At 33.4% G+C, this 14,954-nt stretch overlaps 1 protein-coding gene across 2 annotated transcripts in view; it reads left to right on the top strand.

Annotated features, from left to right (window-relative positions):
* LOC132680702 (cadherin-10) overlaps positions 1-14,954 on the top strand; it is a 172,736-nt gene that overhangs the window by 135,626 nt on the left and 22,156 nt on the right. For both annotated transcript variants that reach the window (XR_013554672.2, XM_060634396.3), the window contains exons 9-10: positions 8,379-8,500; positions 14,590-14,698. Coding sequence is in view for 1 of the 2 variants with exons in the window: in XM_060634396.3 (XP_060490379.2) it covers positions 8,379-8,500; positions 14,590-14,698 (231 nt within the window). In the remaining variant the exon portion in view is untranslated. The remainder of the gene's footprint in view (positions 1-8,378; positions 8,501-14,589; positions 14,699-14,954) is intronic.

The raw sequence follows: 14,954 nt of genomic DNA, 5'->3' as shown, positions 1-14,954 counted from the left end.
CTGAGTAAATTGAGGCATTAAAGAGATGGAGTAAATTGGCCAAAGTCACACAGTGAGTAAGTGGTGAATCTGGGAATCAAAGCAGCTGTGTTCCCAGGGTCTGAACTCTATAACCACCTGACACACAAGAAGTGAACAGTAGGTAGCAATACATTAGTAAATATGAGATCAGAACCTGAGAATGGAATATATATGGTTTAAAAAGTGTAAGACTGGAAAAGAGTGTTAAAGAGAGGATGCCTTTTAAATTTCCCTCAAGAAAAGGAAGGCAGATAAACACACTTCAAATAGATTTAGAACTCTGTTTGCTTCCTTCATATGACTTTAACCTTGTAAACGTTCCTGCTGAGTAATCAGTTCTTAAGCATTATTTTTAAAAGTGCTGATTTCATTATTTTAGTAACATCATAATTACATGGAGAGAAAGGGGAAGAAATAAATTCTTTTGAATAGTAATATACACCCTATCTGGATATGACAATAATTTTTACTCTTGTATTTGAAAATCATTGAGATAAATAGAAAGTCAGATAAATTTCACAAAGGTAAATAATACTATCCATAAACCCTGTGGGTAAAAGGCCACTTAATAACATCGCTATTGTCCCTCACCTCATATGTTATTTTTGTTTTGCTTTGTTTTTATTTGTTATTTATTATTCTTATTATTATCATTACTATTAGTTTTAAATTTACATCGAAGTTAATTAACATACAGTGTAATAATGATTTCAGAATAGAATTTAGCGATGCATCACTTACATGTAACACCAGTACTCATCCCAACAAGCATCCTCCTTAATGCACATCACCCATTTAGCCCATCCCCCACCCAACACCCTGCCATCAACCCTCAGTTTGTTCTCTGTATTTAAGAGTCTCTTACGGTTTGTCTTTCTGTTTTTATAGTATTTTGCTTCTTTTCCCTTATTTCATCTGGTTTGTATCTTAAATTCCACATATGAGTAAAGTCATATGATATTTGTCTTTTTCTGACTTATTTTGCTAAGCATAATACACTCTAGTTTCATTCACGTTGTTACAAATGGTAACATTCCATTCTTTTTGATGGGTGAGTAATATTCCATTGTTTACATATACCATCTCTTTATTCATTCATCAGTCGATTGACATTTGGGAGTTTTTCATACTTTGGCTATTGTCGATATTGCTGCTATAAACATTGGCTGTGTGCCCCTTCGAAACAGCACACCTGTATCCCTTGGATAGATGCCTAGTAGTGCAATTGCTGAGTCATAGGGTAGTTCTATTTTTGGTTTTTTGAGGAACCTCCGTACTGTTTTCCAGAGTGGCTGCACCAGCTTGCATTCCCACCAGCAGTGCAAAAGAGATCCTCTTTCTCCGCATCCTTGCCAACATCTGTTGTTGCCTGAGTTGTTAATGTTAGCCATTCTGACAGGTGTGAGGTGGTATCTCATTGTGGTTTTGGTTTGTATTTCACTGATGATCAGTGATGTTGAGCATTTTTTTTCATGTGTCTGTTAGCCATCTGGATGTTTTTTTCTTTGGAAAAGTATCTATTCATGCCTTTTACCCATTTCTTCACTGGATTATTTGTTTTTGGGTTTTTCAGTTTTATAAGTTCTTTAAAGATTTTGGACACTAACCCTCTATTTGGTATGTCATTTGCAAATATCTTCTCCCATCCTGTCAGTTGCCTTTTAGTTTTTCTGATTGTTTCATTTGCTATGCAGAAGTTTTTTATCTTGATGAGGTCCAATAGTTCATTTTTGCTTTTGTTTCCTTTGCCTCTGAAGATATCCAATAAGAAGTTCCTGCAGCCAAGGTCAAAAAGGTTGTTGCCTGTTTTCTCCTTTAGGATGTTAATGGCTTCCTGTCTTATGTTTAGGTCTTTCATCCATTTTGAGTTTATTTCTGTGTATGGTTAAAGAAATTGGTCCAGGTTCATTTTTCTACATGTTTCCATCCAGTTTTCCCAACACCATTTGCTGAAGAGACAGTCTTTTTTCCATTGGATATTCTTTCATTAATTGGCCATATATTTGTGGGTCCATTTCTGGGTTCTGTATTATGTTCCATTGATCGGTGTATCTGTTTTTGTGCCAGTACCCTATTGTCTGGATGAATATTGCTTTGTAATATAGCTTGAATTCCAGAATTGTGATGCCTCCAGCTTTGTTTTTTTTTTTTTTTTTTTTTTTTTGGTTTTTGTTTTTGTTTTTTGTTTGTTTGTGTTTTTTTTTTTTGCATTATTTTGGCTATTCAGGGTCTTTTCTGGTGCCATACAAATTTTAAGATAGTTCTAGCTCTTTGAAGAATGTTGGTGTTATTTTGATAGGGATTTCATTGAATATGTAGTTTGATTTGGGTAGTATCGGCATTTTAACAATATTTGTTCTTCCAATCCATGAGCATGGAATGTTTTTCCATTTTTTTGTGTGTCTTCTTCAATTTCTTTCATAAACTTTCTATAATTTTCAGTATAGTGTCAGTGTATAGATTTTTCACCTCTTGGTTAGTTTTATTCCTAGGTATTTTATGGTTTTGGGTGTAATTGTAAATGGGATCGATTCTTTGATTTCTCTTTCTCCTGCTATATTGTTGGTGAATAGAATTCAACTGATTTCTATACGTTGATTTTATAGCCTGTGACTTTGCTGAATTCATGGATCAGTTCTAGCAGTTTTTTTGGTAGAGTCTTTTGAGTTTTTCACATAGAGTATCATGTCATCTGCAAAGAGTGAAAATTTGACTTCTTTCTTGCCAGTTTGGATGCCTTTTATTTCTTTGTGTTGTCTGATTGCTGAGGTGAGGACTTCCAACACTATATTGAATAACAGAGGTGAGAGTGGATATCCTTGTTGTGTTCCTGGACTTATGGGGAAAGCTCTCAGTTTTTCCCCATTGAGGATGATATTAGCAGTGGGTCTTTTGTATATGGCTTTTGTGATATTGAGTTGTGATCTTTCTATCCCTACTTTCTTGATGATTTTTATCAAAAAAAGATGCTGTATTTTGTCAAATGCTTTCTCTGCATCTGTTGATAAGATCATGTGGTTCTTATCCTTTCTTTTATTAATGTGATGTATGACATTTGTTGACTTGCAGATATTGAACCAGCCCTGCATCCCAGGAATAAATCCCACTTGATCGTGGTAAATAATCCTTTTAATGTATTGTTGGATCCAGTTTGCTAGTATCTTGTTGTTTTGCATCCATGTTAATAAAGGAAATTGGCCTGTAGTTCTTTTCAGTGGGGTCTTTGTCTGGTTTTGGTATCAAGGTAATGCTGGCCTCATAGAATTTTTTGGAAGTTTTCTTTCCATTTCTATTTTTTTGGAACAGCTTCAAAAAATAGGTGTTAAGTCTTTTTTAAATGTTTGGTAGAATTCCCCTGGAGAGCTATCCAGCCTTGGACTCTTGATTCTGGGAGATTTTTGATTACTGATTCAATTTCTTTACTGGTTATAGGTCTGTTCAAATTTTCTATTTCTTCCTGTTTCATTTTTGGTAGTTTGTATGTTTTTAGGAATTTGTCCATTTCTTCTAGATTGCCCAATTTGTTCTCATATAATTGCTCATAATATTCTTTTATTATTGTTTGTATTTCTGCAATGTTGGTTGTGATCTCTCCTCTTTCATTAATGATTTTATTGATTTGGGTCCTTTTACTTTTTGATCAAACTGGCTAGGGGTTTATTAATTTTGTTAATTCTTTCAAAGAACAAGCTCCTGGTTTCATTGATCTGTTCTACTGTTTTGTTTTTGTTTTTTGTTTTTGTTTTTAATTTCAATATCATTGATGTCTGCTCTAATCTTTATTTTTTCCCTTTTTATGCTGGTTTTGGGCTTTATTTGCTGTTCTTTTTCCAGTTCTTTTAGGTATAAGATTAGGTTGTGTATCTGAGACCTTTCTTATTTCTTTAGGAAGGCCTGGATTGCTATATACTTCCCTCTTATGAACACCTTTCGTGCATCCCAGAGGTTTAGGGCTGTTGTGTTTTCATTTTCGTTGGTTTTCGTGTACTTTTTAATTTCCTCTTTAACTTCTTGGTTAACCCATTTATTCTTTAGTAGAATGTTCTTTAGTCTCCAAGTATTTATTGTCTTTCCAGATTTTTTTCTTGTGTTGATTTCGACTTTTATAACATTGTGGTCTGAAAATATGCACCATATGATCTCGATATTTTCATACTTGTTGAGGGCTGATTTGTGTACCAGTGTGTGATCTATTCTGGAGAATGTTCCATGTGTACTCAAGAAGAATGTGTATTCTGCTGCTTTGGTATGAAATGTTCTGAATATATCTGTTAAGGCCATCTGGTCCACTGTGTCATTCAAAGTCATTGTTTCCTTGTTGATTTTCTGTTTACATGATTTGTCCATTGCTGCAAGTGGGGTGTTGAAGTCCCCTACTATTATGGTATTATTATCAATGAATTTCTGTATGTTTGTGATTAATTGATTTATATATTTTCCACGTTGGGGGCATAAATGTTTACAATTGTAAGATCTTGGTAGATAGATCCCTTAATTATGATATAATGCCCTTCTTTATCTCTTGTTACAGTATTTTAAAAGCTAATTTGTTTTCCATAAATAAGTATGGCTACTCAAGCTTTCTTTTGGTGACCATTGGCATGAGAGATGATTCTCCTTCCCCTTACCTACAATCTTCAGGTGTCTTTAGGTCTATAATACGTCTCTTGTAAGCAGCATATAGGTTGGTCTTGCTTTCTCATCCATTCTGATACCCTGTGTTTTTTGATTGAAGCTGTTAGCCCATTGACATTTAGAGTGGCTACTGAAAGATATGAACTTAGTGCCATTATGTTGCCTGTAATTGGAGTTTCTGGTGATGTTCTCTGGTCCTTTATAGTCTTTGTTGCTTTTGATCTTTTTTTGTTTTGTTTCATCTCTTCTCTCAGAGAGTCACCCTTAAAATTTCTTGCAGGGCTGGTTTAGTAGTCATGAACTCTTAGTTTTTGTTTGTCTGGGAAACTCTTTATCTCTTCTTCTATTTTGAATGACAGCCTTAGTGGATAAAGAATTCTTGGCTGCATATTTTTCAGATTTAGCACGTTGGATATATCCTGCCCCCCCTTTCTGGCTTGCTAAGTTTCTGTGGATAGATCTGCTGCAACCCTGATGTGTCTTCCCTTATACATTAAAGGATTTTGTTCCCTTGCTGCTTTCATAATTCTTTCTTTGTTTGCACATTTTGTGAATTTGACTATGATATGCCTTGCTGATGGTCAGTTTTTGTTTAATCTAATGGTAATTCTTGGTGCTTCTTGGATTTTGATGTCTGTGTCCTTCCCAAGATTAGGAACTTTTTCTGCTATAATTTTCTCACATAAGCCTTCTGTCCTTTTTTCTCTCTCTTCATCTTCTAGGACTCCTAAGATTTGTATATTATTCCTTTTTAATGTGTCACAGAGTTCTCTAAGTCTTGTATTGTGCCCTTTTGACTTTGTTTCCCTCTTTTTGTTTCTGCTTCTTTATTCTCCATAATTTTATCTTCTATGTGTCTGATTCACTGCTCTGCTTCGTCCATTCTTATCATCATGGCATCAACTCAAGATTGCATGTTGAATATAGTATTTTAATTTTGTCCTGACTAGTTACTTCTTTTATCTCTGCAGAAAGGGAAACTATGTTTTTTTTCAACCCTAGCTAGTATTCTTACTATCATGGTTCTAAATTCTAGTTCACACATTTTGCTTATATCTGTGTTTCTTAAGCCCCTGGCTGTCATTCCTTTCTGTTCTTTCTCTTGGGGTGAATTCCTTCGTTTTGTCATTATGGAGGAAGAAAAAGAATTAATAAAATAAAAATTTTAAATTAAAAAAATTATAAACAAAACAGAAAAATTAAATAAAGGTAACTAGATCATAGATGTGTTTTGGTCTGCTTGTTGAAAGAAGCTTGGTAGAATAGAGAAAAAAGTAGAGAAAAGATAGAAAAGAAAAAAAAAATTAAGAAAAGTTTTAAAGATTAAACAATATTTGTATAATAAAATATAACAAAATGAAATAAATAATAAAATAGAATTTTAAAACTACAAAAAATAGTAAAAATAATGAAAATAATAAAAAAATATTCTTGCAAAAGTGAAAATAAAAATAATTTTGTGTCTTTCTGTAACGAAGAAAAAGAAAAGAAAAAAAAAACAATTTCAAGAAAGACAGAAGCAAAAAAAACAACAAAAGAAAAACAAAACAACAACGAATAAATAAATGAACCAGCAAACAGAATGAAACCCAAATGAAGTTAACACTCAGTGTCCCCTAGAACTTGAGCTATGAAGCACTCTATATAGTCCATACACGAAGCAAGCAGAGAGACTTGTGCTGGTTGTCTAGGGGATGTGCTTGGAGGATGCATTTGTTTGGGGCTTGGTGTAATGGCTCCATTCTCCACTATGTGGAGCTACTTAGTTTACTGGGTTGGATGCGCATGCGTATGCATGTGCAGGAGAGGTGGAAATGGCCTCACCCAGCTTCCTAGTCTGTGGCATAGGAACTTCATGCTCTCATGAAGCCCCTCCTTTGTCTCAGGGCTCCTTCCACTCCTTGCCTCTACCCTGTCCATGTCCAAGCCTCAGCCTGCCAGGCAGCACCTCCCTTCAGAGTTTTATCTCAGGTGGGGCTGTGTTTCAAAACCCCTCTCTGCAGAGACCCCTGTGACTTAGGCCCATGCCAACTCTCTGGGAAAGGGTCTTGCTGAGCAACAACCGGGTGCCTGCTTGCCCCAGAAAATGATTGTGTAATTACACAGTGACGCTTCTCCCCCATGGCACATGAACCCCTCAGACCTCGCTGCCTGCTCCTGGGTATTGTCACTACTTCCTCCCCAGAGCACCAACAGGCACTAAGCACCAGAATTTCAGACTCTGTGCTCCACTGTTTATATAATCCTAATGGTGTTGAAATCCTTTCCTTTCTCCCTGTCAATGGTTTTGGGGAACAGAATTCTTGTTCAGTCCCCTGTGAGTGTTTTCACTCTTTCTTTCTCTCTCTCTCCAGCAACTTTTGGGGGAGTGCTTTTCTTGCATGATCCCGATTTACTGCACTCTCCCCCTTTCTCTATCCTCTATCTGAAAAAAAAAAAAAAAAAACAGCTCCCTACCCTCTGTGGCTTCTCTCTCTCCCACTTCACCCCTCCACATTCCTGAATTCTGAATTCTGCTGAATTCTGTGGCTCAGGTTATGCAGATTGTGGTGTTAATCCTCATATCAATTTCCTAGGTGTGCAAAATGGTTTGGTGCTGATCTAGGTGCATTTCAGGGACATGACAAGCTGAGGGTTTCCATCCTCCTCCACTATCTTTCTTAGACCCCTGCTTTCCTTTGTTTTTAGCTATTTACTTCCTTTGTTCTTTTATACTGATCTTCAGTTTGACTTTGCTGAAGTCCACATAGAAGTTCAACTATATCCAAAGACTAAGATTTTGACATCACAAAGGTTGATAAATAGAACCTGAATTTAAGATGTCAAATCACTCTTAGATATCAGTACACATTCCTAGAAAATCCCATTGTTGAGATAATGGAATTATGATTAATACAAGATTGTTACTCCATGCTACGTTGTTACCTCATGTCTGTAAATAGACATTAATATTTTAAAATTCCACTTACAAATTAAGACAATTTTAATGCATATTTTTATGTGAAAACTTTGATGCTGTTGATTTTTAAATTTGTAGGAAAAAAACCAAAACATTATTATTCTACTATATATTACTACCAAACTAACTTTATTTTACAAAATTCAGCCTGGATTGTTGAAGTTGTACCAGTAACAATTAATGAAAAATTCAAATGCTTATATTTTACTGTAAATTTCCATCCAACTTGTAAAATTAGTAGCTGTATATTAAAATTTCCAAAAGAAGAATTGAGAGTCGCTATTGGAATACATTTTAGTGATTAAAGTAGTCAGGAGGGTAAGTTGTAATATAAAAACTACTCATTACGAGCTTATGACTATGGGCTAGTTAATAATTTATTTAAAATTATTTCTTCAACCAAAAACTTGCTGAAGCTTAATATAATACTGTATGATAAAGATTTAATAACTATTTGTTCTTATTTTACATATTTTGGACAGTCAGGACACAAATACAATATGAACTCATTTACACTGGATTTTGCTTTTGAAAAGATTTTCCAAAATAATAGTAGTACTCTTGAGGCCAATAATAACTGAATTTATGACTACTTAATTAGGCTCTGTAGTGATTTTCTTTATTGCATTTGCTCATTATGTTAGTAAAATGAACACGATGCTTATTTTTATGTGAGCACTTAATATCCACAAGATGCCTGTATAAATTAAATCTGGTGCACAAATGTGTCTTCCTAAACAAATTTTTCCTTTCCCTTTTCTAGACAATCCCAAAGAGATGACTCGTGTGGCTGTTTTTGTCAGAATTTTGGATGTTAATGACAATGCCCCACAATTTGCAGTGTTCTATGACACTTTTGTATGTGAAAACGCCAGACCAGGGCAGGTGAGCAACCATAGGACTTAAAAGCTTTGGAATATTTTAGTGGCTTCTTAAATATTTTCTTTTCCTAATCTTAAGAAGAATGAGTAAACAGAGATAAAAACAATCATATAAGTACCAGCAATATAATTTTTTTAAAGGTTGATGTTGGGGTGCCCGGTGCCTGGATGGCTCAGTCAGTTAAATGTCTGACTCTTAATTTCTGCTCAGGTCATGATCTCATGGTCATGAGATCAAGTCCCTCATTGGGCTCTGTTCTGGACATGGATGCTGCTCAAGATTCGCTCTCCCTCTCCTTGTGCCTCTCCCCTGGTTATGCTTCACCTCTCTCTCTCTCTCTCTCTCAAAAAAAAAAGCTGATGTTTTTAGAATTAAAAAATGGTCTGAATGACAATATAGTGAGTTTCATATTTCTTTTGTGCAGTTAAAAAGAAAATATAAGACATTATTGTTGCCACAACAGTTAAGGTGTAAGAAGAAATAGCTTTCACTTGTTAAACTTTCAAGCACAAAAACAGGGAGAAAAAAAAAACTGCTCTTTCTTTAGATGAATACTGTAACTGCTAGAGAAATGGGAGATGGAAGTTAGAAAAAACACAGACAGATACATGGGATCAGCTAGACAGTGCATCAATATTCCAATGAATGCAAATGATTTGAAAGCAGACTGTAGGATTCACTCCTTAGATTTATACTTGTATTTCATCATTATAGCAACACTTAGAGTGCTTAATGACTTAGTTTTTGTCCTTTAAAACATTCTTTATACATCAGCTTTGTTTATAACTCTTTAAGTCTTTTCCTCAGTGGACTCATTTTGTTGTTTGCAAAACTCCAGTGTATATGGCTGAAAGAAATGCTCTTAATTGGTTTGAGTTTTATCTTCACAGAAGGAAGCTGCATGTTATAAATAATAATTGGGAATCAAATGTGTTTTATTAAAGGAAGAGGACCCATCCCAAAACTGTATTATGTTTTGACATCATTTGATGCTCTTTATAAACATCAATGCCATTGTTACATTTTTATGCAAATTACATTGTGGAATAACACAAATTCTTCCTTCTGAAGATTCTAACAGGAATTCAATAGCCTGTCTATTGTTTGAAATGGCAAAATTGCTGCAATTGGATTCATTTTTTATTTGAAAATGTTATGGAAATGTTTAATTTGGAATATTTAAATGACAAAGCTACTTCCGACCTACTTCTTAATGAAACAGTGTTTGCCCTGAAAATACTATTCCAAATAGTCCTCTGCTTGGCAGGCTCAGCATGATATAAGTTGAAGCCTTTTCTCTAAAGAGATAAATTACCCACTTTGCAACTGCCTTATGCATTGCTTTCTCTATGGTTATTCTATTTGATTTTCAAGAGATATCTTTTCAGAGCATTTGAATCATTTTAAATACTGATTTCCAAATGTATTCAAAATATACAAAATAAGGGATTATGTTTTTTTTCTTTATGCCTCTTTTTAAAAAAATATATCTGGTTTAGTAACTTTATATTTTTTGGACTTTAAAAACCACTTGGCGTATTGAAGGAAAATAATAAAATAGAAGAAAATTTTAATTTAAAAAGTAACCTATTTTGACCAACTTGATAGGAATAACATGATTAATAATTTTTGTCTAATTATCTGAATGTGCAATAACTTCCCATAGTAGTTATTATTTTTAATGTTTATTAATTTGTTTTGAGAGAGAGAGAATGAGAGAGAGTATGAGCAGGGAAGGGGCAGAGAGCAAGAGAGAGAAGAGAATCCCAAGCACACTCCACACTGTCAGCAAGGAGTCAGATGTGCGACTTAAACCCATGAACCATGAGATCACAACCTAAGCAGAAATCAAGAGTCAGAGGCTTAACCAACTGAGCCACCCAAGTGTCCCCATAGTAGTTATTTTTAATAAGATCAGTTTGTTAAATATCATTTTGGTCTCACAGGCTGAAAAATGTTTCTTAAACCAAATACTTATGTACTCAATGATGGAATTCTAGGTTACAGCATCCTAGGAGGTAAAACTAAGGTTTGGAAAAGTCCTTAACTGAAACTTCCTTGAAATTTATTTGTTAACTCTGCCTTCCTTCCTTCTGGGAAGTAGGAGCTTCTCAGGGTTTCTGGGTGTGCTTTAGTTGTTTATAGAGTATTTCAAACAAACTAATTCTCTGAATTAAGTGCCGAATAAAAGTAGCACTTTGAACAGCAGTATAGGAAATGATTCCATTTATTTGGTGCGTGGACAAAACGAGAAGACAGAGATAAAGTTAACTACCATCTCCTCCTCCTTTTCTGCTTATTCCCTGATCTAAGGGAAGGAGACTTTCCCCCTTGGAAAAGATGGAGCTTACAATTGATGTAGCATTAACAGTTCCTTCTTGTGCCTGAACTAGGCTACTTGAGTCTTCATCTTTTCCATCACAGAAAGAGTCTCTTGGGAAAGGAGAGGAAAGAAGACCGGCTGTTTCATTTCTCATTGATTTTCAGTCAATAAAATATATTTTAATAATTTTAATCGTTATGGGAAGGGAATACAATTTCTGTCTCACAGATTTCCCAGAGTCTCCCCAGGGAGGAGTGCTACTTGTATTCACCCACAGATAGTATCTGAGCTCCAGGCTTTTATCAAACCCCAAATATCCCACTACATATCTCCATGGCACAGTGTTTAGTTACTTACCAGCTACTGAAAAGGGTACTTTTTACCAGAACAAAGGTAATTTTTGCATCAATGGAAACTACTACTCTAACCACTGGCAATGCTAATGATCACTGAAACACCTTCTTGCTGAATTGAGATTGTTTTAGAATAGCCTAGTAAAAATACAAACCAATTATGTTACAGCTCAAGAGATACAATGTAAATGACTTATCAGTGTCTGTTCTTCATATGCTGAAAATGAATACTAGACAACACCAGTGTTTTTGTTTTTGTTTTCCATAATGTGGCAACCTATTGTGTTGGAAGTGATCTAAAATGAATTTGTCAAATTCAAAAATGAATTTGTCTCTAGCAGGAATAAAATAGTGAGTACTTATACAGAGAGATAGGGGATATCTCCTTCTTGTTGCCAACTTATGATTTCTATTGCAAATCAACTCAAATGTATAATATATATATACATAGTATATATTATATAATATAATATATTTATATTTATATTGTATAATATAATATATTATATATTATATTTATATATTATATGCATATAATGTACATATATGATATGTATATGATATGTATATTATATTTTATTATATATATTATAATATATATTATGTATATATATTTTAATATATACAATAATATATAATATGTATGTGTATGTGTGTATATATATATATATATATATATGCCCATATGTATATGGTACATATGCCAAAACAAATAAGCACACATATACCAAAACAAAATACAGCTGATTCTTGAACAGCATAGGGGTTGGTTACTTTCTTTATAACATTTAAAGAAAATATACCAGTGAATCACTAATTTTAAAATCAATGATGCTATCATGTTTTATTCAAACAACATATTTTAATTAAGAATTTTTGCATAAGGGGCGCATGGGTGGCTTAGTCAGTTAAGTGTCCAACTCTTGGTATCAGCCCATGTCTTGATCTCACAGTTCGTGAGATTGAGCCCCATGTTGGGCTCTGCACGGACAGTGAGGAGCCTGCTTGGTGTTCTCTCTCTCCCTCTCTCTCTCTGTGCCCCTCCCCCATTCTCTCTCTCTCTCTCTCTCTCAAAATAAATAAATAACTGCTAAAAAAATTAAAGAAAAGAAATTTTGTGTAAGGAGACCTGGGTGGCTCAGTCGTTTAAGTGTCTGACTCTTGATTCCTGCTCAGATCATGATCTCATGGTTGGGCTCTGAGCTGAGCATGGAGCCCACTTGCGACTCTCTTGCTTCCTCTCTCTGTGCCCTTCCTCTGCTCACGGGTACATGTGAGAGCATGAATGTATATGCTCTCTCCCAAAATAAATGAATAAACATTAAAAAAAGGAATTTTTGTGTAAACCATTATAATTTCTTATATGTAAAGATGTGACCATTTTGTTCTCTGTAGTGTATTATTTTGATTTGTAAAAATAAACTGAAATTATAATTTTTAATCATAACTGAAAATGTATATTTATTATGAAACATTATAGTTTTTATTTTTTTTTTTTATTTTTTTTTAATTTTTTTTTCAACGTTTTTTATTTATTTTTGGGACAGAGAGACACAGAGCATGAACGGGGGAGGGGCAGAGAGAGAGGGAGACACAGAATCGGAAACAGGCTCCAGGCTCCGAGCCATCAGCCCAGAGCCTGACGCGGGGCTCGAACTCACGGACCGCGAGATCGTGACCTGGCTGAAGTCGGACGCTTAACCGACTGCGCCACCCAGGCGCCCCTATAGTTTTTATTTTAAAAGGCCTACTTTTAAAGTTTTAGCTCTACTTTTAAGTTTCTATCATTTTGTCTGTATGTGTGCCAACATATTAATCTTAATGATTTGTATAAACATAAAAATTATACTTAGTCTACTATCTTTCTTGATGTTATTTCATTTGTCATTTTTCCCCTCAACTTATTCTTATAAATCACTATTTAAAAGTATAATCTTTTAGACTGCCTGACAAATAAGAGTCATTCAAGAAATGTTTTTATAACTGAATTGATACCTCTTAAAGGGTATTAATTAATTCTTGTATAAACATCTTTCTCTTTAATTCCTTCACATATGTACCATTTTTAGTTGTGTATTGGATGGCTAAGCCATTAGCAATAAATCTTTGATTTCTAGTCAATCTTAAATTACCACTAAAGTTTCATTAAATAGTTATGTTTCATTTTAAAATATATTTTAAAATTATTCGAAGTTTAAATTATTTTTTTGGCTGCTTATTCTTAGATAATAAACATTTATCTTTGATCAAATTATATTTCTTTTATCATTTAGAAGGAAGTGGTTAAGGTTGTAAATAAATAGGGAGTACATAAAATTTATCACATTTTTATTTTTATAAGGTAATCTAGAAGAGACTAATTCAATACAGAAGAGTTAAAATAATTTATTTTTCATAATTACTTGATATAATGTTTTAAATTTGAAATCTCTTTTTAAATAAAAATCAGTAGCAAATATTTTGATCAAATATAGACACAATGTTAAAATGAGTCAATTTATTAAAGTATATTCCTTTTAGTTAAGCATAAATTTGACCATTTATATAAACATGAATATACAAGTTAACTTCTGAAGCTCTCTTGCAAATTAAGATACGCAAAAATATATATAAAATGTTATACATATAAATTAAAGACAAAATGGGTATATATGCAAATATTACATAGCTATATGTTATATATATATTTAATGATATTAAACATATATGGTCAAAGCACTGATCTGATTACAGTATAAGGTGTTACATTTTCTTGTTACCATATAGCATCTTATATTGTCTCTTATCCTTAAATAAGTCAGAGATGATCTTTATAAAATAACCATTTCCCATAGTATGCATATATTGAATTAAAAATATGTAATATTATTTACAGTACAGATGAAGTGAGCCATTACTGCTAAAGTAGACCATAATGCTTAAGTCCTTCATTTAAAAAGTTTTGCATAATATTATCTATATAATCTCTACTTTCTTTGAATAATTTTCACTTTACTTTTTTTTTGATAAGGAGAAAAGCCATAATCACAATAGTTTTCTGAATTTTTCCTACATTAGATAAACTCTTCCAGATCAATGTTTAAAGATGTGTGAAATAACCTACTCATTTCAAATGCTAAATTAATAAGGATGCAAAGAATATAATATTACCAGTTTTTATTTTGAAGAAATGGATAACATATAGGAGAAATTGAGAAGGAGGGACAGAAAGAAGCACGGAGGGAAGTAGAGAGACGAGGACTCTATTAAAATTAAAGTAATAACAAAAAAAAAAGATGGAATAAGCCAAAGATACATGCACAAGGAAAAAAAAACAACTGCCTTTAAATTTAGACAAAATTGGATGTTAAAAATTACATATTGTTAAGCATATACCCATATAATTTGATAAATATGCATTTTTCTCTTTTCTCCAGCTAATACAGACTATAAGCGCAGTAGACAAAGACGACCCTTTAGGTGGACAGAAATTTTTCTTCAGTTTAGCTGCTGTCAATCCCAACTTCACAGTACAGGATAATGAAGGTAAATTTTAGAACACGGTCATTATGATTTAAGGTGACATTTACAACTTTTCCCCAAAGTAGCAATTAACATGTATGGTGTATTAATTTATTGATCTGTGTTACAAAATGTTTTCATAAGGTATTTAATCAGATTAATTTCTTGACAGTGTTCATTTTCTCAAAATCTCAAAAAAAATAGTAAATTATTTGAAAGAAATCTCTACATGAGTACTAATGAAAAGATTGGATCTTGAAAACATTAGAAAGGCTGGAAA

The sequence above is a fragment of the Panthera onca genome, chromosome A1, assembly GCF_046562875.1.
Source record: "Panthera onca isolate mPanOnc1 chromosome A1, mPanOnc1 haplotype 2, whole genome shotgun sequence".
NCBI lineage: Eukaryota > Metazoa > Chordata > Mammalia > Carnivora > Felidae > Panthera > Panthera onca.
The sequence above is the reverse complement of the archived record's forward strand: the minus strand, read 5'-3'. Positions and strand labels throughout refer to the sequence as shown.